General features: G+C 38.6%; 3 protein-coding genes and 1 long non-coding RNA gene across 9 annotated transcripts in view; 2 read left to right on the forward strand and 2 right to left on the reverse strand.

The window, feature by feature from the left end:
* The window catches only part of CAPS2 (calcyphosine 2), a 95,406-nt gene extending 88,388 nt beyond the window's left edge, over positions 1-7,018 (reverse strand). The window contains exons 1-3 of the mRNA XM_075209545.1: positions 6,794-7,018; positions 4,266-4,354; positions 1,120-1,163 (exon numbers count right to left, since the gene is read on the reverse strand). Coding sequence (XP_075065646.1) covers positions 1,120-1,163; positions 4,266-4,354; positions 6,794-6,938 — 278 coding nt within the window. The 5' untranslated portion in view covers positions 6,939-7,018. The remainder of the gene's footprint in view (positions 1-1,119; positions 1,164-4,265; positions 4,355-6,793) is intronic.
* Positions 7,019-7,135: 117 nt separating this feature from the next.
* Positions 7,136-17,779, forward strand: LOC142152671 (uncharacterized). 3 transcript variants are annotated; one of them, XM_075209547.1, is made up of 7 exons: positions 7,136-7,219; positions 9,225-9,440; positions 11,539-11,729; positions 12,676-12,742; positions 14,087-14,177; positions 15,873-15,982; positions 17,359-17,779. In XM_075209547.1, exons 2-7 carry the CDS (start codon positions 9,281-9,283, stop codon positions 17,628-17,630), a joined length of 891 nt encoding a protein of 296 aa, XP_075065648.1. In that variant the 5' UTR covers positions 7,136-7,219; positions 9,225-9,280; the 3' UTR covers positions 17,631-17,779. The 3 variants fall into 3 exon arrangements, with proteins under 3 accessions (XP_075065648.1, XP_075065647.1, XP_075065649.1); XM_075209546.1 differs by having other exon boundaries at positions 7,144-7,359; XM_075209548.1 differs by lacking the exon at positions 7,136-7,219 and adding an exon at positions 7,399-7,518.
* Positions 11,950-26,207, reverse strand: LOC142152673 (uncharacterized). The gene is made up of 3 exons (XR_012691371.1): positions 26,132-26,207; positions 12,881-12,947; positions 11,950-12,012 (listed from the first exon to the last, which is right to left on the reverse strand). It is a non-coding gene; the product is annotated as an uncharacterized LOC142152673 (long non-coding RNA).
* GLIPR1 (GLI pathogenesis related 1) overlaps positions 26,160-27,030 on the forward strand; it is a 39,449-nt gene continuing 38,578 nt past the window's right edge. For all 4 annotated transcript variants that reach the window (XR_012691370.1, XM_075209550.1, XM_075209551.1 and 1 more), the window contains exon 1: positions 26,160-26,464. Coding sequence is in view for 3 of the 4 variants with exons in the window: in XM_075209550.1 (XP_075065651.1) it covers positions 26,162-26,464 (303 nt within the window). In the remaining variant the exon portion in view is untranslated. The remainder of the gene's footprint in view (positions 26,465-27,030) is intronic.

Genomic DNA, 27,030 nt, shown 5'->3' on the forward strand with positions numbered 1-27,030 from the left:
AAAGGTAGGTGCACCTACAAATATGTCCAAAAATATGCGTATATTCCAATCAACCAACTAATCACAATCCGATCCAAAGGGTAATAAATGCTGATGGTATGTAGTATGAAGAAATAATCAATCATATAAATTCCAATGTAAGTCAATAGTGAAGCAATACGGAGTCCTGAGTTATCACTCAATACTGAGAGCAAAACGGCTGAAGTGCATCTAAAGAGAGGAACTCACTTAATCCATGCAAAAGGTGTAACAGCAGTCTCTTACCAGGTTCCTGGAGATAGAATATCCATGAGACCAGTATCTTTGCAGATCCACGAGTACTCGTGTTAGATGTTTTCCTCCGCCAATGTCTCCGAAAGTTGTAAAACTAATGCTCCGTTCTAAGACTCCCGTCAGCTCGTATACACGCTGCAGTGTAACAGCGTCTCAGCACAGACGCACAGCGGGTTCCACTGATAAACACTTCTGCAATAAGATAATCTATGTAGATCCTCCAGTGGGTATAAAGCGGTCTGTTGGTAGGTTGGCAATAAATGTAGTTGGTATATAGTAGAAGAGTATACTTCCAAAATGACGCGTTTCATCACCAGACAGGTCATTTCCTCAGAGATCTCACACACCATTTATGTAGGTCTGTGTTGAATTTCAATTAAACTTTTTTATTAACCGCTCTTGTAGTGCATAAGTACTTCTGGTAAATAATGTGACCATTCATCATCATCATCATCATCATTTATTTATATAGCGCCACTAATTCGGCAGCGCTGTACAAAGAACTCATTCACATCAGTCCCTGTCCCATTAGAGCTTACAGTCTAAATTCCCTAAGATAGACACACACACAGACTAGGGTCAATTTTGATAGCAGCCAATTAACCTACCAGTATGTTTTTTGAGTGTGGGAGGAAACCGGAGCACCCGGAGGAAATCCACACAAACACAAGGAGAACATACAAACTCCACACAGATGCCCCATTGCATCATTGTGTGTTTTTAAATGTAATTAATGTCTATCTCACACACATAAAATATAGTTACTATATTTTATAGTGTTTATATTTATCAGAGTTGCATTTACACCTCTTATATAAAAACGTAACAAGACTGCGTTGTACTTACTCATTTGGTCGTGTTTCAGAAGACTGTGATTGTGCGCGCCATCCCTGCAGCATTGAAAAAACATATAGATGTGCTAATGAAACAACTGTAAATTGAGATTGACTGTCCATGAAAAATGATTGGTCATAGCCCATATTACATTTGTGATGTCATGTACCTATTTTTGCGCCTTGCTGCGGCTAGGCAAAAATGACATAGCTTTAACGAAGGAAAAATGTAATGAGATTCAAGGGGTGGAGAGAGTACATTTACATAGCTGTTCCTAGATTAGTGGGTGACCACCAAACTTCTTTACTCTCACAAAAAGAGCTTTAATTTTACATATGCTTGGAGGATGTAGAGATTGGGACTTGGCCTATACTTTCACCAGAACACCTGTTGCATCTTCCAGGTGTACTTCAAATGGGAAATTCTGCCAATGCAATAGGAATATTAAAATACATGGTAGTGACATATTTAATACAAAAAAGTCCCTTTATCCTATCACGCTCACTTTTATTTAAAAAAAATATATATGTATATATTGTAAATGGCTTGAGGCTTGATTGAGCAAAATTTTAGGGAAAGAAATTGAAAGGCTAAAATGAATGAAGGAGCTAGTTATAAAGTGTTAATATGAAGCGCTTTCCACAATGTGCATTTCCAGCCGCACCCGCAATGCCGCAAAAGGTCAATCACAGATTTTCATGGGGGCAGATGACGAAAGCAGACATATGGGCATACAGCTAAGGAGCAAGTCGGAAAAAATAAGCACATTTGTGTAAAACTTAATTCATTGCTGCCCACATTTGTGCAGGATTATAAATGACCAGCATTGAGGGTCATTTACTAACACTGCTCACAGGCACAAATCTGTATTAAAGCCATATCAAACAATCTAATACTTGCTTGCACTTGACAAACTATTAACTAGTGGCCGATTGGTTGCTATGGATTGCTATTTGTGCAATGTTAATAAATAACCCATAATGACTTCATAACACTGAGATTTTGATTTACTATATTCCAATTACCCATAAACGTACAAAACAACCATTAATAGCCCTGTTTTGTTTCTTAATTAGTATTTCCACTTAATCGAAACCCCTCCCTTCAACCAGAATATTACTTTGGTTCCCCTGGGACCACCACCACCTTATATGAAGCAGCTGTGCTCAAAATTGCATCAGGCAACTTGGAGTAGGTAAGAGGATGTGCAAGAGAGCAGTATGTCTGATAGTGTTGTTATCCAACTCTCTAGTTGAAAGGACAACTGTTTCTTGACTGCATGGGCACGGTACTATACATTCATTTCTAGGAGTGCATCTGATATCGGCACTGTCTTCTACAGCAATTCCTGCCTCTATCCAATATAGTTCAAATTTAAGTCATAATTATTGGGAACGGGGTTGTGTGTGTAAGTAAGAAAGGCCATTTTGGCAATGGAGCTAATATTGGTTTCAAAGTTGCTCTACAAAATACTTTGTTTTTTATTCTGAATTTAATCATGTATATCCTTTTAAATCAGAAAATGAAACTAAATTACCCTAGACTTATATAATATTTAGTAGTACAGCCTTTGGTCAAATAACTTCAATCAACCGCTTTGCATAGCCATGGATGAGCTTCCTGCACCTCTCCACTGGCAGTTTATCCACTCTACTTGTACAAACTGCTCCAGTTCTGCCAGATGGGAAGGACGCCCAACTGCTGTTTTTTTAGATCTCTCCACAGTTGATCTATGGGATTTAGATCTGGGTTCTTTGCTGGTCACATCAGAACAGTTCAGTGTCTTGCCTTGAATCCTTCCTGGGTGCTTTTTGAAGTGTGTTTGGGGTCATTGTTCTGCTGGAAGATCTATAACCTACGATGGACACCCCACTTTCAGATACTGGGTTCAACATTGTGCTCCAAAAATGTTTTGGTAATCTGTAATTTTATGTACACGTTCAAGACACCCATTGCCAGATGCAGTACAAGAATGCCAAAATATCACTGATCCTTCTCCATGTTTGACTGTAGAGCAGGTGTTCTTTCCATGTTACTTTCGCTAAACATAGGGAAGATGTGCTTTAAGAAACAGCTGTAATTTGGTCTCATGTGTCCAAAGAACATTCTCCCAGAAGGAATTTGGTGTGTGTATATGTGTTTTGGCAAACTCTAGTAGGGCTTTCTTATGTCAATCAACAGTGGGGCCCTCCTGGGTCTCCTACAATATAACACCCTTTCATTGAGTTGTCAACAGATGATGCGAGTTGAAAGTGACATATTGTTATACCTTGTGTCTGAAAGTCACCTTGAATCTGTTTGGCAGTTGTTTTCTCCATAATTTGAACTATCCTGCATTGTAATCGTCGATCATTTTTTCTCTTTCCATGGATGTTGGCTAAACTGCCATGGGCCTTAAACTTCCTAAAAAAATAACATACAGCGGAAACCGGAACTTCAAGGTCTCTGGCAATTAATTTGTAGCCATGAGATTGTTCATGCTTGGCTAAAATCTTCTGTCTGACCTCGTCAGACAATTATCTATCTTTCATGCTCATTGCTGTACACACAGCGACACAAACCAGGAGAAGGCATCCTTTTCTCTATTCAAGCTCATATAATGTGTGACATTTATATTGCAGGCACCTGCTACTCCCCACAGGTGAGTTCAGTTTCAAAGTGAAGGAGAATGACCTGCATGAAATGTAATTATTTCTAACTACTTCTAAAAGGTGACAATAATTATGCCCAACCCATTTAAGGAATAAGCTGGTATATTTTTCTGCTTTTTGTATTTTATTGCATAGCAAACCAAAGAAATATGTGGATACCAAAATATTTTCAGGAAGAAATGGTACATTATTAGAAAAAACTGCAAAGGTGAAAATATTTGGTCACAACTGTAATAAATAATAAGAAAGGAAATTATATTGCTATAATTGCATTGCATCAAACTCATTAAACATGCTATACTAACATTTTTCCAGATTTAATTCTATAGCTACACCCATCCTAACTCGTCATCAAGTAGCCAGTCCTATCTTCACCTGCCGTTTGCATCACTCATCTCTAAAAATAAATGCTTATCATTTCTTTAGCTCAATATTACCATTTTACATGGTGTGTTGTATGAAAACTGTATAATTAAAATATTAAAACTAAGTTCAAATTATAAGTACCTTAGCAAGAGATTTTTTGGATGAGAGATGGGTATGGCCTCTAGGAGAGGCAGCTACTCCTTTTATCTCCAAATTCATCCTGAAATGCACTGAAATGAAACAAAAGAAATATCAATAGCATACGTTAATATCTGTTATACTATTTAATGCTCAGAAAAGAGATCAAGAAATAGCTAAGTGGACATTATCAACATGATACATTTGCATTGTTGTTTAAGTACAGCTTTATATGATATGTAAATGTACCTCACTATTTAACTAATAGTTTAGTGGTGATCGTTTCCCTGGGACTCACAATGTAGAGCTCCTCTGGATCCTCCTGAATACTACTTACCAGCCAAATGTGCCTAGAATTTTCATAGAGATCAATCCATGGCATTGAGAGACAGTATATTAAATAAGGTAGTCTACATCTGATTGGATGGATCACTGCAGTCTTCCATATAACACCATGCTAATAACACATACAGCTATCTAGGCAAGCTCAGACACTGCTCTATGTGGCATGATTTTTTTCCACTTAACAAAAATGCTTGTTACAAGATGCAAGTTGGTGAATACACAAATGGTAATATTGACAGAAAGGTGACAGCATACATAACTAACATGCAGTGCTTTATCATTTAAACATATTTATCATATATCAGCACTACTTTAGACATGGTAGCTCAAAGCCCCCAATGAGCAGTTTGTGCGCTTTTATCTGGTGCAAAAGTTGACAATCTTTATAATTACACTTTACTTTATAACAAAGGTGTAGTGGTGTAGCGGGGTAAGACACAACAATTTTATTTAAATGCTTGTAAAGAAATGTCTATTTGTGGGTTATGTTGCCCTTTAGAAAGGCGATGGGTCACACTGCATATGTCACTGACATGTATGATATAATTACAATGTTACAGAAAACAGGTGCTGCTCTATATGACAAAACAAACATCATATATAGTTCAGTGGTTGGTTTCACTACAGTTTTACAATTATGATTCTAATTCCACCAAGACTGTTTCTAAATTGAATTTTCTTGAATACATTTTATATTAGGTAATATGAATTCAATTAGTTATTTTATTATTGCTACAGAGAAAACAAGCCTTGAGATAATGGGTAATATTCAGGTCTTTCATAATTGTAAAATGAAAAAGCTGAGGCACCCATGGGATGTGAATTTTTGTCAAGCCCTAAAGGCAGGGCCGGTGCTAGGGTCCTTGGCACCCTAGGCACACTTTCACATCCGCGCCCCCCCCCCCCAGACACACTTTCACATCCGCGCCCCCCCCAGGCACACTTTCACATCCACGCCCCCCCCCCCAGTCACACTTTCACATCCGCGCCCCCCCCCAGGCACACTTTCACATCCGCGCCCCCCCCCAGGCACACTTTCACATCCGCGCCCCCCCCCCAGGCACACTTTCACATCCGCGCCCCCCCCAGGCACACTTTCACATCCGCGCCCCCCCCCAGGCACACTTTCACATCCGCGCCCCCCCCCCCCCCAGGCACACTTTCACAATCCGCGCCTCCCCACGTCTTTCCTTACCTTTACGTAATGATGTCACGCCCGACAGTCAGTGAGTGGAGGGGAGGAGACGGAGTAGAGAGGCGGCGGTGGTGATCCATAGCCCCTTCCCCCCTCCCCGTGGATTTATCGGAAGCTGTGCGGCGGCCGTGGAAGGTATGGTCAGCGGTCGCCGCACAATTTTAAAGTAATTTTTATTCTGTGGCGTCCTCCAGGTGCCCTCCAGAGCACTGCACCCTAGGCAACTGCCTAACCTTGCCTAATGGGAGCACCGGGCCTGCCTAAAGGCCATATAATATTTCCTTTCTGAAAGCCAAATAAAGTAAAATTGTTTTAGAAGTAAGTTGCTGTTTTTCCAGACAAATTTGGTTATTGAGAAAGCTTGTTTATATTTGTTTTTGTGAAGCCTAGGGGCAATTATCTGTGATGGGGAGGGTCACTGTCAAGTTCAGCAAAAGAACAACAATGTCTCTTCAACAATGCCCTGGAGTTTGAGAGAAAACAGGGCAACAAATGGCAGCAAATAAACTGATGCACAGATCCATATTATCCTAGGTAAGCATTTTCTGAGAATGTGTTTGTTCAAAAGTTATTATTACCTCTATAGATACATATAGTGCTGCAAAACTGCCAATATTTTTTGTAAAATAAATGCAGTGCGATCTGTTTATCATTTTTCTGGAGGTACCCTTACCACCAAATAAATTATCTGCACAAAACTGTCTTAAAATGTATTAATGTCATTACATGTCTACTTCTTTGTAACAACACGTTATTTTTACCCTAGAAAAGAACCACCTCCATCGGTTCTAATACAATATCACACAGCACACAAACTTGCAAAACTGCACAAAAGAAACTAGTGAAAACTCCAACAGGAGTGTATTTATTTTTAGGAAGGTATGTGAACCATGTTTGGGGCCTATGCATACATATCTACATTTCCTTAAAAAAAAAAACTTCCTCAAGAAGAGTTAGTTACACAATACAATGGTCACACGGATGGACTCACCTGGCTTCAAATCAGCACTCTGATTTCGGGTGAGAAAACAGCAGAAGCAGTATTCGGAAGATAAAAGGTGTAGTGTGTAACCATGGCAACTCACATGCGACTTCAGGGAGTGTTTGCGTTCCACCCTGGAACGCACAGAGCACATTGGATGCCTTCTTGTACGTCACTTCAGAGTTTCATATGAGTAATGTAAGTGTGGCGGTAATCAGAGAAGCGGTCTTTGCGGGTGTGACAGTAGTGTGTATCTATAGATATGTTGTTATAGAGCTGGTTGCGCCCATTGTGTTATTGGTAGGATCACAAGGTTTGTTCTTACAGGGATATGTGGTGTGTGGTGTGCTATACATACATACCCCGCAGTATGGACACGTCACTCCCAGGACGCCGCCAATCAGAGTCACGGGGAGGTATGGATCACACCCGAGTGTAAGTACTACGGCTGGGAGACAGTGTGAGCTCTCGACTCTAGTTTATAGTTGCTACTTGCAATGAGCGCAGTACAGGACGTTAACTCCAGGGCGGTACCACGGCTACAGTACTGAAGGGAGTGGTGGAACCGGGAAGAGGTGAGAGAGGCTGGGGGACTGAAGAACGGGTGAAATCCGGGTCTCCCGGTGAGGTTTATTGGGGAACCTGTGCAGGAATGCTTGGGGTGGGTATAGCTGAGGCCCCAGTAACCAGGGGGGTGGAGAAAGGAGTCTCTTGTGTCAATACGTCTGTCTGTGGTATGTTTCGTGTACCCTATGTTCTCTCTACTGTATATTATATTTATATGTGCTCTGTCTGTATGCAGAATAAAAGTATTATCACTGAGCCTGGTAGATGTAGGAGACAGACGGGACCGTTGCAGGATATAAGATGTGGCCTCATTTAATGGTTAACATCTTAACACATTCATTGCATGTCCTCTGTCTGCAAGGAAACAGGGTATTAGTCTGATTACATTCTCGTATGTGTCTCGTATTTGTCCCTGACTGGTCACCATTCATAGTAGATGAATAAAGTATAGGAATTATTAACGCTCTCATTCAGTGCATTTTAATAGAAGTGAGAAAACAATTGGTAAATGTTTTACTGCACCAGCTGCTGTATGAAACGGAGTATAGTATTATCTTTGAATTTTATTAATTGTTCTATTGAGGGAACAAGCCAAAAACCTTACCTACAAAGGACCAGATCTTTCAGCTGGTAATGGTAACAACTTTTCTGTCTAATTGACATTCATACATTTTTTTTTTCCTGTGCTCTGTTTACTACCTTGCAGATTCAGCAGTTACATTAGGTTATCATCAGGTTGTTAAAATGGACTCCATTGAGATTTTTTTTGGGGTAATAAGGTGTCATGGTAAGCAGTGTTAAGTTTTCAAAGGCTGAGGATATAGGGATAGAATTTGTTTTGTGCAATTTAAATGGTACCTAAAATTTGATAGATCACTGGAAAGGTAGGAAATATTACTTTTGTACCATTTTATAGTGCATATTAATAAATCTAGCTGAAGGAAAACCAACAGATCACATTGTACACTTTCAAGATTGTTCACATGCTCTCCCATATAATGCATTCAGCTTATTACATTTCGTGAATATGTATAGCTTAGATCTGACATGTGACAGATTTTACAGACAAGGGAGAAAAAATTGAACTAACACCTGGGGGTAAATGCATGAAAGTCCGATTTGTTCAAGTCGCTGGAAATCAGCGACTTTGCAGCTAAAATTTAAAGCGGCGATGGCTTGTAAAGGTCTTTACAAGCCATCACCGCTTTAAATTTTAGCTGCAAAGTCGCCGATTTCCCGCGACTTGAACAAATCGGACTTTAATACATTTACCCCCTAATAGTATTTGTTTTAGTTTGAATTTGAAGCTGAGGAACCGAATGAGTCAAAATACTTTGTGGCATTCTTTGTATGCGTTTTAATATTGTGAATTGTTTTTAAAACTGCAAAAATGTTACCTACAGTGGTTAAATAATAAAGTTATTTTGTTTTTGTTAATGTGGTTTGTCCTCTATTGTTGTAAGATATTGTTTTATTTAATCTTTACTTAGAAACAATATTATACATACAAAGGACTGTGTGAAAATATATACAGTAGGTAATGTCCACCTCCAATTCAAATTTGTCTTCGGAGGAAACATGAGTAACATCTTATATTTATACAACTGTTACACTGATTTAATAATACTTATCTTACAATAAATACCTTGAATATTTATAAAAATTCTAGTAAACTTTAAAAGCCAATATGTGCTGATAAATATCATTATATACACATTGAAGACAAATTGTAGAAATCTTTATATGTATTTATTTAATAATGTACAATACACTTGGTTTTCACTACAGTAACACCCCTGTCCCCTGTAAGGTGGGCTTTTTAGGATTGGCTTGGGCTTGTTTTTTACTTAGCGATGTTTGTTTTTCATTTCAGAGTTTGCAGCCCTGGTGGGAGTATCAGTCTGAGTAAGGTAGGCGCAGACAGTCATCATGGTTCTCTCCGGCTCCCAGTACTTGCTGCTCACCGTGTCTCTGGCACTATGTGCGTGCTTCCTCTTGCCCAAAATGTTTGGAGGGGCCGGTGTAAGGGACACTAGCAGGCGGGATACTCGAAAGATGCCTCCTCCAATACATGGCCGATCACACAGAGGTATCCAATGGTCCGTTGTTAAAGTCTGAAATATTAAATACTTGTGATGAGATGAAGTAGAAACTTTATGTTTGTATTTATATGTATGTATTTATACAGTAAGGAGCAGACATTCAATGAAATGTGCATTAAAGATTCTGCTTGCATTATTTGAATCCTGCACATCAAGGAACTCTGCGTTCTTCACTTTTCATGGTCCGTTTTAAACGTAATTTAGTTGTTTTGTTTATGCGTTTTCAATGCTGTATTTCGGCAACGTGTTTACTGGTAGGAAACAAGATACTTTTCAGTATAATTTGTCAGTGTAGGGACTAGTTTAATGCTAAACTACACAGACAGGTAATCGGGGACTGGCTGGTATGTTATAGCCTGGGGATGAGGCATGGCTCAGCAGCCTATTAGGAACAGTTTAAAGAAAAACAATACAGGTAGCCCAGTGACCCAGCCCAATGTAGCCCACTTGGTGCTGGGCCAGGGGGTAGATGCCCTCCTGCACTCGGCCCAGCCAGCCCCTGCAGGTAATACAAGTTATGCATTGCAATGGAAATAGTGTGATGCTTGTATGTGCTACCATTTGTATCTTGTCTGAACAATTGTCACTATACTATCTCCACATGGATGTTCCAATGCTACTTAAAGATTAGATTGTCCAAGGTCTTATCGCTTTTCCCTCCTCCCCTCAAATCTCTCACATTGTCAACAACGCACATTATTTCCTCAATCTCCCTTCCTTCATGTTGCTCTTGACTCTGCCCTATCCTTCTCTTCCTCACAACCAGTCTCTGTCCCAGTTGCAATTAAAAACTTTTTTTTTTTCCGTCATTTCATGCCAACCTCTTCCTATCTGGCATTACCCTCCCCAAGCTTTATTCCGTCCTAAATGTTCAGCTAGACTGGTCCTACTCTTCTGCTAGTCCACATCTGCAGCACCATTCTTCGAATTCCTATAACCTACAGAACCCGATTCAAATTCCTTGTTTTCACCTACAGAGCCCTCAAAACCACCACCCCTTATATATTACAAATGTCATCTTGAAATACTCTTCCCTCATGCCTCGGAGTTACCTCTGACCTGTATTTTGCTTTGTCTCTTATAACTCACTCCCATCTACAAGACTTCTCAAGCGTCATTAGCCACTTATGGAATTCCCTACCATGCCCAATCAGACTCTTTTCCCCCAGCCTTCAAATTTATAAGCTCTCTTTATTATACCTTACCCTACTCCCACCAATACTGCGCACACTGGAAAACCCTTTCTACTGTTCCAATCTCTATTTTGAGTCACACTCGCTCTTCTTGACTCAGCAGTGCCTCTTTGTCATTAGACTAGAAATTCTCTCATGAGCTGGGCTGTCCCTCCACCCTTCTTTTTCACACGTGAATTCATTTTGTCTACCTTGTATGTCCCAGTTTATATATGTTATTTTTTTCCCCACTATCCGGCACTGTGTTGCATTACAGATCAATGACAATAATAATGTGCAGCAAACTTGATGTAGTCTGCTCAGTTCATAAATTTAATTTTGATAATTTTTTATGCTTTTAATTGTAAATTTTATATTCTAGTACATGCATTACTTGAAAAACCAGCTGCTGTATTTGTTTGTTCCCTGGATAAGACATACTTGCATTCCATGCTAAAACGCCTTAACTGTATTGATTAGTTGTGGGGAAGATAGACCGCATTAGCATGGTCGAGAAGCATGTTTAATCTGGCTACTTTTTGTAGAACAGGAAATTCATTCTGGTAAATTGCTTTTAGAAGATTTCAAGTACAACACTCTCATATTTCTATAACCGTTTTAAACCTTTTTAATTTACATCTGTAAGGCCAAATGCAGTAACCATTATTGAACAATACTTAACTAATTTTGAAATTAATTCTTTCATGTATTGCTAAGACCATCTCTCTTCTTAGAGGTGGAAAAAATACTGAACACTTGTAGACATTTCACAGAACCTGTTTTGGTGATCATACAACATTCTTTCCAGTGCATGATGTGGAATGCAGATTGTAATGCCTAGAGTGTACAGTTTATCTTTCAGACTTTGCAGTTAGTGTGATGCATGGTTAATTTTTACTATAAATTGTTCTAGAGAGTGATGATAAAAATCACATACCTGGAGGAGGATCAAAAAAGAGTTATACTAACCGTGATCAGATGAAAGGTGCAATGGAAAAAGAACTGAAGAATGAGAATGTGGGCAGTGGTCGAAGCATGGCTTTCACGCTTATGCCAATCTATGCTGTGGGGGTGGCTGTCTTTGCAGCATACAAGTTTACAAAAGTAAGTAGCAGCAATTTTCATTAATTAATGCTTCTACTTATTGTGTGTTTGAAAAATATTGGCAAACGAATAGTGACATGGGTGTGACTATGTACATTTTTCTTTTTTTGGTGTATTTATTTTTCTTGGAATAATATCTCTTGAAAACATCCAGTCCATACTCCATAATGAGCTTCCAATCTAAGTAGTATGGGAAACACCATATAATATAAAAATGTGTTTTTGTTTTTTGTTTCCTAAAATTTTTGGACCACTTATTTTTCTTCTTAAAGGGATACTCCACCTAAAACAAAAAATAGTTCTATATTGTTGGTGTGTAGTACATGGTGAAATAATATTATTATGCAGTCATCTATTTATAAAGTGCCAGTAATTCCATAGCACTATACAGAGAACTCGCTCACATCAGTCCCTGCCAAATTAAAGCTTACTGTCTAAATTTCCTAACATATACACACATACAGAGACAGAGAGAGACTAGGGTCAATTTGATAGCAGCCAATTAACCTACTAGTATATTTTTGGAATATGGGAGGAAACAGGAGCACCTGGCGAAAACCCATGCAAACAGGGGGAGGACATACAAACTCCACACAGATAATTGAACTCATGACTCCAGTGCTGTGAGGCAGATGTGCTCACCACTAAGCCACCGTGTTGCCTCAAATAGTTGAGACGTAATAAACAGTCAAGGCCGTTGTTAAGGTCATGCTATAGTCAAATAGTCAAAAGCCATTGAGTCAGAGGAGATCAAGATAGGATTTGCAACTTTTATTTAGTAGATAAATCTCTTTTGTTTCATAATAAAATGTATTTAACTGTAAAAATATAGGTATTTTTTTGTTGATCTAGAAAATTATAAGCATTGATATGTAAGCTGTTAATCAACTAATTAAAGAAACAAAAAACACCACAGGATTATTAATTTGCTTTTATCCACTTGAAGATCAAGTCAAAGGAGAACAACAAATCAAAATCTTCTAAAGAGGATAACAAAAAAGCAATGGAAACAGGTATACTATAATAAACTAAAATTTTGTTTTCAATATAAATTACTTATAGTTTCCTATGATTTTCATAAATACCACTTTAATCATTTTTTAAAAAACAAAACAAAAAAAAAACAATAATAGACATACACCAGTACTCACCCTCAGAATACTTCATTCCTCTTCTTATAACCTGGTAAATATGATGTTATATGCTGATTCAGTTTTCCTCAAATAGAGGAACGCTGGTTGCTGGAAGTCCTATGTTTTGTCTCAGTCACCACCCCAACCCATTACTACCCCTTACATCCCTATCCCTTCCTTCCTCATTACATTACAGAAAATAGACCTCGCACTCCGATATATCATTCAATGGTTTTGTATTACTTTGATACAGTTCACGCCATCTAAATGAGCGTGTACTTTACTTGTCTTCTTGTCACCCTTTTTGTACGTTCTTGCGTTTAAAAGGTCGGGCTGTCATACAGCCCCTCCCACACGTACACGCTGTCACCTACTCTGGCCTACTTTGGCTCTCTACGCTGTATGTATACATTGTGTGTTGGTACTTTAATCATTTTTTTTTTAATAACTTTATTTATAGACATCTTCTAGCAACACATCCTGTGTTTTAGTATAATGGATTTGTGCAGTGATGGACAATAGTCGGTCCTATTGCCGCATGCGGCCCTCTGCACCATCACCTGCAGCCCCCAGTTCCTTTCTGCTTTATGCGGCATTGTTTCTTTTCTCAGCTATTGGCCCCAGCTCCTATTTGAAGGTGGAGCAGCGGGTAAAGCTCTAGGAATGTACAATTTATCTTTCAGACTTGGCAGTTAGTGTGGTGCATGGTTAATTTTTACTTTAAATAGGACTGAACGTGATCTTATTATTTGCCTGGAGCAGCATCACATGTAGCAGGCAGTTTTCTTATTACAAATTAATGTTGGTCCTTCAAATTCTAAACATTGTTGGTGCTTTCCTATTAATTTTTCTAATGTGTCACCAACTTGCTCCGTTTCATTATCTTCATTAAACAAGAAACCTGAAATTAACCCAGATTAAAATTTTAACATCTGGCCACTTCCTCAAAGCTAATAAGCTAGGTAGACCAATAACCGTCCTGTGTAAACAACCAAACAAGAACCTCATTATTAGAAGATGCACTTCTTTAGTCTAATCTGTTACTGCATATCTTATTTTCTTGTGAAAAACAACTGCTGTTCAACTGTGATAGAAATGAAAAAGATATATATATATTATATATATATATATTATATATATATATATTATATATATATATATATATATATATATATATATATATATATATATAAAATTATTTTTTAATTACTTGAAACATTTCAGAAAATCAACTTATGGCGCTAGAACGACACCTCTCCCAAACAGAGAACATGTTAAATTCCTTACTGACACAACTGGATCCACTATCTAATTGGTAAATATTGCATTTTCTATTTTACACTATTAAGGTAGTTTGAAAGAAAATTTACTTTCATTTTTTTTCAATACTGTGTCTCTGTATTGCCATGTGTGATGTGATGACTATTGGCTTGTTAGGGCTACCTGTTACATAAAACTTGCTCAGGTCTGTATAATAGACCTATTTGAGACCATGTATTGCAATAGTTGAATGTAGTTTCTTCCTATAAATATTAAAGTGCACCTGTTGTCTACAGTGGCGATAGCCATTTTGTGGTCTGAATCATTATTTTTGAGGATGTAGCTCCTTAAAACAGCAGTCCCACACAGATTTTTTTTTTCCCCTCTATATAGCAAGTACCTTTTAAGCATGCATCTGATTATCTCCTTTTCAAAATCTCTTATAACTTCTTTTTTAAAGAAAAAGAAATTATGCAACATATATTACATTCCAAATCACTCTGTGCATTGTACCACCTATTTGAAAAAAGATCATCATAGTCTGCCATAGTAGGATATACCAGCCAAATTATGTGGTCAAGATCAACAGCAGGTAACTTTGACCAAATGATACAGCTGAGATGTTGAGATGGGGAGAGATAAGCAAAAGATTGCCCTGATAACCAGGGGAGGCTATGTAGAGCAGGAAGCTGTTTTACCTATCACATCATAGCTGTAACTAAAAGGAAAAAAGAAAACAAACGCTTCAGGGATTATTTACTAAAATGCGGGTTTGAAAAGTGAAGATGTTGCCTATAGGCAACCAATCGGATTCTAGCTGTCATTTTGTAGAATGTACTAAATAAATAACTAGAATCTGATTAGATGCTCTAGGCAACATATACAGTTTTTCAAACCTGCAGTTTAGTAAATATACCCTTAAATGTCCTAATCCTCTACACCCCATTTTAGTAAATCCTATTCACATTGGGTGGTTATTTTTTATTTTTCTTATTATTTTTTTACAATTGTTTTAAACAGTATTTCTATGTAATGCATTACAGGCTGGTTAGTGGACTCGATCTTCTGTAATTGTATAAGTTGACCGAAGCCAATTGGCCAATGTGCATAAAAAATGTCTCTTGGCACCTATTGTGTAGAAGCCCTTTATATTAATGTCAATGTATACATATCTTTACTGATTACTAGATTTCACCTACTGGCCCCTTATTTCTGTCATATTGTCCATTCGTGACAATATGTTAATTAACATTAATAATCAGCCCTGTTAAAAGACCTGTAAGTACAAAGGAAGATAAACATTGTAAAAACACCCCCACCTCAATATCCCATTCCCCATAATAACAAAGGGAAACTGGTTCTCCTGCATAATATAATGGATGTAAGTGATTTTTGGCAAGATTTTACATTTTGCACTGCTTGCTTTCATAGGCTGTAATTAAGCATGGTAGAGAGATCTCCACAGCTAAAATAGAAATAATAGTAAATAGTTGACATTTGTTGGTGTCCATCATATAGCACTATATTAAATAAGCATTTCTATAGCTCATGAGAAGTGTATACATATGACAAGAGAATGATAAGCACACATACATATGGGAGGTCACCATACATCTGATGGATCTGTGCTAAATTACAGTCAAGGTTTATAGGACTTTCACTGCTGCTCATAAATGTAATATTGTGCGTTCATTGAGAGTAATAAATTATTTATGCAAAGTGATATTTATTTTATTTTTTTTCATTTTAGTGTTAATACATTGGCCAGTGAGCAGAAGGATGAAATTATGAGTCAACTGCAATCGATCAGGCAGCTAATGAAGAAAAGTGGAATGGATAAGTCTGCTCTTCGTAACTCAGGTAATGGTCCCCTAAGCCACACCCACCAAAACAGACCTTTTTTCACATACCAATGAGGAATGTGAAATACATTGTGGATTGTTAACTTAACTTTTCACTGCACCAGTTTAAAAAAGTAAAACATTACTTCTGCACTATGTTATACACTGCTGAAGCCCTTCCTACATCTTTATTACAAGCTGTCACTTACTGTCTGCCTGTTAAGTTGGAGAAGCACCCTTCTCCCACACAGAAACTTGCTGCAGAAGAGTGAGAGCTAGTCTAGGGGTTAGCCATTAAGGTGTATTATTCAGTTCCATAATATATGGTCCCTGTCTTGCACTGGGACACGGGATTTATTCAAAAAGAGGGCAATTTTTAAAACTTACAAAGAAACAACAAAACATAAAAAAATATTAAGGATTGATTGAGGTAATTCCCGTTCTTTCAAAACATGAAATTGAGTTGTAATTACACCAGCTGCCAAAAAAATGCAAACCTGCAGTGAGGAATAAATGGTGCTGACTGTGATAAGAAACAGATTGATCCATGTGGCCAATCTATTTGTTTTAATTTCATGATATATATATATATATATATATAATATATATTTACAGCTTGTAGAATAATCTGAAGATTGTGGGGGGTGTCCAAGGCATCTTGTGTAAAATGTTTGTAGGAGGAGCCGGTGTGGCTGTCAACCTGGAACTTTGCATATCCTGAACTGATACTGACATAAGGTTTACCTAGGTTAGTAGTGGATACAGTACTGGCAGCAAAATCTACTACTTCAGATAATGTTTCTTTCAGATTCTTTTGTATATTTTCAGGGCAACTTATGTTCTAGCTACCAATACTTCTGTGTTAATATTACCCAATTTAACTAATTCTGGGCCACAGTTGAAAATAGTTTGCCCTATTGAAGGGAACCAATACACATTCTATATTTTTCTGATTTAGCATTGTACAGGGAGCATATTCGTGAAGTCTGGGAATGTTGACTAAGGGGTCAGCAAACATTGGCCACTCCATGCAGTAACTCTGACCTATGGCAGAGAAGGTATCTTTATGCAGATTAAACTAAAAACCCTGGCACCTGGACCTTCAGGAACTGTTTACAGTTTCAGCCTCAGATTAACGATGGATCTGAAAGTTCTAGGTCCACAAACCAATGACGGTTGCGTCATTTATTTTTAGATTCTCATTTCTACCCAACTTCACCATGCAGTCAAGAACATTCTTATATTCCTGTGGATTGTTATGAGCAGTATGTGTGTCTAATAGTTGTCATGTCAGACTCCCTACTATGTGGTGAAGCATGATGGGACTGTGAATCCTACTAGGGATGCCAGAATGGGTCTTTACCAAATTGTATAATATTTTCTTGTGTTTTGTAGCTAAACAAGCATATGAAGATACACTTGAAGGTCTTATTCATTCATTTAAGTCTCAGGATTCAAACATCTGTGAAATAGATGAAGCTACTGAAAGAGATGAATCCATACCTAACTCAGAGAAGACAGATTTAACTGGACACAACTCTGTTACTGAAGAGTCTGCCATACAAGCAGAGGTCTCTCCCTCTGAAGACAGTGCTCCATTTGAGGAGGCAGAAGTGGCATCAAGGCAGATATCTGATGGGTTGAGGAAGCGCAACGTAAAAGACTAATTTATATCAAGAGATGCTAAAAACCCATGCCTTACTTTGCTGCATTGTTTTATGTCAGGATAGTTGTTATTCGTTTACTTTATTCTGTTACATGTTATATACAGAGATTTCAAATATTCATATTTTATTAAATGATACAATGAAAGAAATATGCAACAAGCTGCATGTTTTAACAGTTTGGCAGAAGCACCAAGATTGTAGCTTTGACCTTTTTTTTTTTTTTTTTTTTTTTTTTTCCCTCTACTTTGCATTAAGTTTAAGCTGCACTACCATATTCTGAAAAATGTGCTCCTGCCCCTAGATGAAGCCCTGGGAGCTGCTACATGCAGTCTTTTTGCTCTTCGGACTCCCTGGCAGCCCTAACCAATGGTTTAACCTTCTTGGCTGACCACACACAGGAAAAGAAAACCCTGAGGACTATATGTGACTCTTCTTCCTCAGATTGTGTTCGTTTTTGTTGTCCCATCTTGCCCAGTAGCGTAAGCAGATGAGTATGTTTGTATAGTGTTTTATTTCTTGTGGAGCTTACTTTTCTTCTCAGAGCAAGTTTCGAAAGGCCTTGGGGAACGCATTTAGCGCTAAGACATTTTTCTAGCAACAGTAGATTTGCAAAATGCATCTTCATATTCCAGCAGTATCTCAACATTATTGTTTTTCTCAGATTTTGGGTTCTAAGTCACTAATTTCTGTTTGTTCCTATCATTCTGTCAGTCAACATCCCCAAGAACATTCACCCAGGTCTCGGTTTTAATAAAGACCTGGGGGTCATGGTCTTGCCCTATCTGGATGACAACCTGATGGTAGGAAGATCAGAAGAAATATCATCTAATACCGCCACCGGAATTACAATTCTTACCTCTATATATAGACACAGCAAAATACAAGGTGACTATTTCAGAGGAGAGGTTAGATAAAATAGAATATTTTGATTTATTACATACTCAATCAACAATATCCTTCAATAAGAGAGTGGTTCAGTTTTCTAGGTATGTTCAAATCCACAATAGGCGTTATACCATGGTCATGGTGGCACATGTGAACCTTAAAACGTAGAATTACTCAAATGTTGGGATGACAAACAAGAAAGAATTTCTCAGTTTGGTGAAATGTACCAAGGAACACCTATTTTTTAGGCAGAATGGCTCATTTTAATAACCAATTACAGCACCAAACACTGGGGGTGCATTTGAGCTTGCAGATGTGCAGGGTACATGGAGCAAAATAAAAAAAAGTTACATATAAATATCCTAGATGTGAGTGCGGTTTGGAAGGCAGTTATGCATTTTCAACTTTTCTTTCACCATGTGCAATTCAAGGTATTCTCTGATAACTAGTGGAAGCATTCATGAATGACACAGGAGGTATCAGAAGTACAGTTATCATGAATGTTCGAACGCTGATCGTGAATTGAGCGGAAAGCAACTTAATTTGCTTCCAGGAGAATGGGCTTTGAATAAAGAGGTGTTAAGGCTACTACTACAAAATTTTGGCCTATCACAAATAGATTTAATGACAACGGTCAGCATACCAAGCTGTGATGGTTTTTCTCCCAACTCAAAGATCCCAAAGCAGAGGGGATTGATGGTTTGACAAGACCATGGAAGTTTCATCTAGAATACATATTTGCTCCCATTCCAAGAATTCTGAGAAAGATCAAAATTGAAGCAATTAAAGTGTTTTTTTGTTTTGGTTTTTTTCCCCCCTCTGGCTTCAGCGACCATGTTTTGCCATAGCCTGGGAAATTCTTCTAAAGCTACCATTATATCTGTATATACCAAGAACCAAGTGTTGTTACACCCGAACTTGAGTACCCTCTCCTTGATGAGGTGGAAATCTGAGCGGATATGGCTTAGGAACAAAGGAGTCTTTAGTCAAGTAATTACAATTTTGTTACATGCTAGAAAACAAAATTATTCAATCATTTACTATAGAATTTGAAAAGCTTTATCTGCTGTTGCAATCAGTGCTCAATGACACCAAGTTTTCCACAATTATTGGACTTTTTACAGGAAGGCCTAAACAAGTGTGGGTCTTAAGTCTGTGAAAGTTCAAGTTTCAGCATTAAATATACAAAACACGTGTTGGAAGACTTCATAAGTTTCTTCCAAGCAGTTAGAAGAATATATACATTAGGCCATTTTTTTACACCATGGGATCTTAATCACGTACTTGACTCAATACTAACATCCCTTTAAACCTTGGCAAAAGACTTTGTTTAAATGATTCACTCTTAAAAAGGTATTTTTGGTGAACATTACTTCTGTAAAAATAGGGATATACATGCATTATGGCGCAAGGAACAATTTCTAAATATTTTTCCAGATAGTGATATTCCGTACAAATACAGCCTTTTTGTCTAAAGTATTGTCTGATTTTCATAGACGTCAAGAAATAACCTTACCAGCATTTTGCTCACAAGCAGAGAATGATGTGAAGAAGCGTTTGTACTCACCACAACTAGTATATACAGTATAATCTTCATATATCTGTAGAGAACAGAGAATTTTGTTATTTGTTGTCTTGCCGTCTGGAACACAACAGGTGCATACCCCTTCAAATATACTCTTGAAGATGGAGCTGTGAAGTCATTACACAGGTAGTAAGGGGAATGGTCTTACAGTGCCCAACATTATAAAGGCACATTCAAAGATAGTAATGGCAACCTATTGGGCTCAAAGGAGGCAAGTATCTCCAAGTGAAATTCGTAGAGCAGAAGTATAATCTACAATCCACACTTTTACAAAACATAGAATACTGGATGTGACACCAGTAACTGAAGCTCAAAAACCTAATGGAAACAGAGAATGGCGCTACTGTAAAAAAATTAAATCTGAAAGAGAGTTTCAAAAGAAGTTCACTTTCCAAAAAGTTAGTCTTGATTTTGTGTTTCTCTATGGTTCCCCATTCTTCTGTTGTGTCCAATGATTTGCAGACCAAAAATGTAGACTATGCCTATTATTTGTCATTCTCCATTGTACATAGGGTAGCTTATAAAAATGTAAGTGTTCTATATCTTTTGTAACATATATTGAGGGTGAAATGTCTGCAACCATGAGCTACTTATAGTATACAATGTGACACCAACAAATGTGATTCCACAACCTTTAGTGATATATAGGTGCAAAAAAAGGCCCTAAAACCTTAACTATTCTTAAGTCGATAATTATGAAATGTGCAGCAAAGAAAACATCCCCCACTAACCAAAAAAGAAGAAACATAATCGAGTGTATTTCTTTCAACAAAATTAGTTGTAATGTGTTCCTAATGGATCTATAGGAGTATTAAATGTAAGCAATTACAAAATTCCATATTTCTCATGCTTCTCACTTCTCTGAAATGAATAACAAGTGAAACATACAGTATTGACAAACTGGGAATACTAAAAAAACCAGAAAGATCTAGATAAACTCCCAGAATCAATCTATTAATGGGAAGGTTTTTAAATCCCAATACTAGAAGTAATGATTTATCATATTAACTCTGATGGATGATGAATATATGTTTCAATGTCTTTAATTTGCTTACTATACATTTTTAAGAACATAAAAATTTGAATGAAAACACAAATCCAAAGATGTTGCTGTGGGTTTCCCTTCTATAGTGCCATTAGCAAAGCCTAGTGCTGGTAATAGTAAATTTGGGGGACCCCATGCTTTTTGTAACCCCAATTTTGCTAGTACCAGCCTGGAATTTCTGTATTATTGCACTCTTTTCCTGTGGTATTACAACTTACTTATGATCGCTAATTGTAGAGAGTCTTTCAGTAAAATCTGTAATATCGTGTCTGGTATTTGAGTCCAGTTCAGGTCTTATTCGCCATCGCCTTGACAAAGATTTCTTAATCAAAATGCTTTTGTGAGAGACGGCATAAAAATAGGACTGCAGATGAAATACTCTCTGCAATAATTCCTGAGTACAGACAGAAATCACAGGTTTGTAATATTTATATCAGTTTTACCTGATAAAAAACATGCTTTAACAGACTGGGAGTGAGAGTCTGGGAGGAGATCCAATAAACCAAAGTGAGCATTTTTTTACTCAATAAAAATGGTGAAAGTATTTTAAGTAATACAATCTAGGAAGACTATTTTTTACCTGTCATGTTGCCTCTCATGACATACGGGGTGTAATCAAAACGTCTACACTGTTATAATGTCTACACGTTTGATACACTGTTATACTGTCTACAGGGTTGTAATGTAGATATATGTAAATAAAAGTTACAAAAAAATAAACACTGCAAGCCCCCACATAGCTTAACTAATTCTACTGCGCCTCCCCACTTCAGTATTAGAGCTATAAACATTGCAAGCTGCTGTCTGTTGGAGCAATCACGGTGTACAAATTACCAATATATTTATTTCTTTGTATTGATTCCAGTGAATCCACTGAATTCTAGCATTTATGAGAACGATGCACATGTATTGATACACACACAGCATTTTCATCAACATCTTTGTGTTCTATATTATTTATTTATTATCTTGCTGTGATGACATTTTCACTTTACATACTTATTATCTTTTTTTTTTGTGCAAATTCTGGTGAAGATAGCAGTATTCTGTGCTCTTTTCCCATGGTGTTATAATTTGTGTTTATAAAGAGCAGCATTAAAATATCCAATTGAGAGCGCTCTACATATATATCCATATGTAACTAGTATTTAGTAATCCACCCTGCTGATAAGGTGGTGGCATTATTTTACTAAATTATGGTGACTATGCTAAAGAAATTAAACAACATTAGTTAGATACAATATGTTATCAACATTTGTATAAGATTCAAAATCTACCTGTAGCACCGATGGAGCAGCATGATGACCGCAAGTGATTGTGAATAAAGAGCTGTCTAGTACTACAGTTTAGTGTCATCGCGACTTCTATTAATGTTAATTTAAAGCGATGGTAGTTAGTTGCAGTGAATGGAGGTGTTTAAATATTTTAAATAAATGTAAGCTATTTTTATTCTGAAATAAAAAAAAAATATAGGTTTTTTTCTCCACACACAAACACAATGGGGACAGAGACAGACACATGGGGAGACAGAAAGAGATACCCATACAACATTGGAGAAATGAACGCAAAGGGGAAACAAAGACATGGGGAGAGATGAAAGGCAGAGACATAATTATGGGAGGAAAGGGAGCAACATGGTAAGGGAAGAAGGGTGTCAGGATTCACTAGGATGAGTGGGATCCTTCTGGTCTCAACTGAGATTGGCGGTACTCCACCCAGAGGCGCGGAATCTAAGAAAGCGGAAGGTTTTCCCGCAAGGGAATTTGGTCTTTGCAGCTTCCACCCTGCAGGTCGCGGCCCTCTAGGGGAGTTCCCAGTGAGCAGTGATAGAGAACCGAGTACAGAGAAGAAGGTAGGCACTAGTTAGCCACTAATGAGTGGGAGTGCCGAGCGATGCTCTGTGATACTCCATAGAGAGATAGATGAGATGGTCTGCGGTAGTTACCACTAAGTAAGTGGAGCAAATAAGTGAGAATCTGCGGCAGCACACTTGGAGCGATGATCTGCAATAGTTACCACTAACGAGTGGCGCAGGTAATAGGTGATTTACAGCAGCACACTTGGAGAGATGAGAGCGGTGATCTGCAGTAGTTGCTACTAACGAGTGGAGCAGGTAATCGATCCACGGCAGCACGCTAGGAGAGCTGAGGACCAAGCAGGGGTGCATGAGCTGCTTCCGGGCCAGGAGTCTGACGAGAAGAACCAGCACTAGGAGGTGCTGGAAGGGGCCTTATAAATGAGAGGCAACCAATGGATTGTTATGAGACGCGGCGGCTCTGGGCACCACCGCGACTCACTTCTGGGGTTGTGACAGTGTCCCGCCCGTCGTCAGGACGACCGGGACGTCATTTCCTCTAGGTCCCAGCCGTTGCCTAGGCAACGGTCGGGACGCTCTCAGATGCTAGCGCTGCATCCCAGCATATGATAGCCGGGCGCATGCGCATTATTTGAAATGTCAGCCCAGCTGGGTAATTATTCCCCCCTGCAGGCCACTTCTGATTGGCCATCATTTGCTTAAAAGGCAGGAAGGGACAAGCCCTCCCTGCTGGTTATAGTTCCAGCTTGCTGTTGCTTGCCTGCTACAGTTCTCTGCTCTTGTTGCTATTGGATTCGATTTATTGTTGCCGACCTTTGCCTGTTCCCTGTCTTCGTTCGATTGCCTGTGTCCCTTGACCCTTTTTTGCCTGGACTCCTACACTGCTGATTTGCCTGTGACCTCTGACCTCAGTTCCGTGTACTGGATATTCTGTCTGCTTCAGGCCCTCGACCCTTACCCGGATTTCACTCTGCTGTTACTCCTTTACGCTATCGCTGGGTTCTCCCCAGTCAGTGCACAACTCACGACCCTCAGCTGTCTGCGGCCAAGTCTGTGCCCACCACTAGGGGCTCCAGCGAAAACCAGACTTCTGAGTAGACTCCGGGTTTTGTGTTGCTGGCTGTTGGGGTTCCTAACATGAATGAGCGGAGCAGGTGAGCACAGGTGAGACAATCCCTTGCGCATGTGCAGAGCCGTTTTCCGACCTGACAGCCGGGGAGAGAGCAGGGAATTAGGAATGAGTAGATGCTCAGGTTACCGGGTGGCAGCCATGGGAGAGCGGCGTGTGACAAAGGGTCAGAGATGGGCTGGGGAAAGAGTGTACATGTGTCATCTGAGTAGAAGGGGGGGGCAGATCCGTGCTGTTTTAAGTAAAGGGCAGTGAGCTGCTTTCTTTATGCTAATAGGCAGCGTGTGTAGCAGAGGAGGCAGGGTCACCAGATCGGACCTTGTGCAGTAGTAGGCTGCACAGCGCCTGCCTTCTTCTGGCAGCACCATGACATCACTAGGGCTGAAGGACAAAAAGAAAACCTCCCTTGAGGCCAATTACCGGCTTCTGCATAAGAGGTGATTCAAGCATGGGGGAAGTTTGCTGGCAACTGGAGACCCTCACTAAGTGCATGCATGGGTACAGTGCTAGTTCCTGAGCAGTTAGTTGGTGAAACACATGTCCTATTTTTCTGCCATCATGTTCTAAAGTCAGGCATTGTTGTATACGAAATCCACACAGGCCCACTAAGTAGGCAACATTTATTGGGTGGCATGCTGCACCATGTTTCCTCATCATTAAAAACAAGAATCTTTTGTAATTATTGGCATTAGTCGTAGTATTACTTTTCTAACTATTTGTTTTATAGAGACAATACATGGGGGAATTTGCGGTCATTTAAATCTGCAATGAGACGTAGGAGACTAGAGTCCATTTTACATGAATGCACATGACCATTCCTTCAATAGTATGGCTCCAGCAACAAAATTATAAAATATCCATGATGGTAAGGAGTGGATCTAAGTTGTGCTTAGTTGTGCCTACTTGTGCCAGAGGATTGCAGCTCCTGACATAACATGTAATTGAAACTATTTATGATAATGCTTTCTATGCCTAATAAACACTTCTAAGGTAATTGTAAAGCTAGAAGCATACTAATTTTCTATTGCTGCTTTTCGCAGTGTTAGAACACTTCCTATTGCTGTAATTTACCATTGCATTTTCCCTGTATCAGCTGAGCGATAGTCAGCTCACCGGCGTTACTGGCAGACAACAGTATGAGGGATCTTACTGCTTTACTAGCCAGACTATTTCCCTTTGCGCACACGTGACCAAGCTTTACCAATTCACACATGAGCTGTGGAATTGGGAGCCCACTCGGACTTCCAGTTCCACTTTTAATTTTAAAAAAAAAAAGTGTGCTGTGCAGAACTGTAAAATATATGTATATATTTTTGTAGCGCAATTTATACCTGCATCGAGTCCTTTAATTTTTCTGTTAATTGATCATGGTAAAGAAAACACTTTTTAAGGATATAGCTGCTCTTTGAATCTTCCATGCAATTGTATCTGATACAAGCGACAAGCTGGAAAAATGTAGAGAAAAAAGGCACTGACTTACCATAGATGTCCAAACATTCTCACAAAATTGGTGTATCATGCAATAGGAGATTCACAACCTTTTTGCTGTTCTAATACACAATACTTTTGACATTATTCATTTTCTTGTGACACAGTGTTAAAATACTCTAATAAATAAAATCAAACAATATGCATAAATATGTGAAAAGAAAATAAATGACAGATAACTAGTTTAATGTCTTATCAATATTCAGATCACAAATAATTCAAACAGTGTATCCAACACTTTTATTGTAAGAGTTTTCCCATTTTACACAAATGTGTCCTGACACACTGGTTGGGAAACATTGCAGTAGGGGATACAGTATATGCAGCAGGGGAGGGCTGTCAAATTTTAACCTGGGGACAAGACTCAGCAGCCTGTAAGGTATTTTAAAGAAAAAAAAATACAGGTGGCAAAGTTACCCAGCATAAGGAGCATAAGGTAGCCCACTATGGGTCTGGTTCAGTGGGGCCATGCCTCCATTTTCCCCAGCCCAGCCTGCCCCTGGTATGCAGTATTCTGGCATTATTAGAACTGTGATAAAGACATGTAACTTACAAGAGACATTCACTTTGGAAAACAGAAAATATGTGCTCTTTACTGCAGCAGATGTACAGATGTCCAAACCTCAAGTCTCCACCTCATAACAGCCAGTCATATCCCAGCAGGAGTCAAGTAGGAGGAGCTTATTTACCATGCAGCCATCTTAATTTTCTGTCAGCAGCTCCTGACATGTTGTACCTCATGATCCTGCTTCTCTGCCTTCCCCAGGCAATATTGGGAGCAGACCCTCCTTCCATCACAAATGAAAACTTTATCAAGAGCACTGTGGATACCCACAATTTAATACGATCCAAAGTGACACCAACTGCCAGCAATATGAAATACATGGTACAAATTCTATTGAAATTTCTAGAAATATTTTTGTAGTGTTGTACGTTCTGTTTATTGGCATTGTTCTTAGACATAATATTTTGACAATTATTTTACAACATTTTAAATTCAGATTTGTTTGAAAAATGTAATTTTTTTTGCTTTCATAGACACACATCATCATAATTTATTTATATAGCACCATTAATTCTGCAGCACTTTACAGAGAACTCACTGACATCAGTCCCTGCCCCAACAGAGCTTACAGTCTAAATTCCCTAACACACACAGACAGACTAGGGTCAATTTAATAGCAGCCAATTAACCTACTAGTATGTTTTTGGATTGCGGGAGGAAACCCACGTAAACACAGGGAGAGCATACAAACTCCACACTGATAAGACCATGGTTGGGAATTGAACTCATGACCCCAGTGCTGGGAGGCACAATTGCTAACCATTAAGCCACCATGCTGCCCACACATAACCCCATAGGCTTTTAAACCAAGGTGGATGCTATTACACACTAAGGGACCAGACACTGGCCTCAATAGAATAGTTTATTCATACTGATCTACATATCAC

This window comes from Mixophyes fleayi, chromosome 4, assembly GCF_038048845.1.
Source record: "Mixophyes fleayi isolate aMixFle1 chromosome 4, aMixFle1.hap1, whole genome shotgun sequence".
In the NCBI taxonomy this organism is placed as follows: domain Eukaryota; kingdom Metazoa; phylum Chordata; class Amphibia; order Anura; family Limnodynastidae; genus Mixophyes; species Mixophyes fleayi.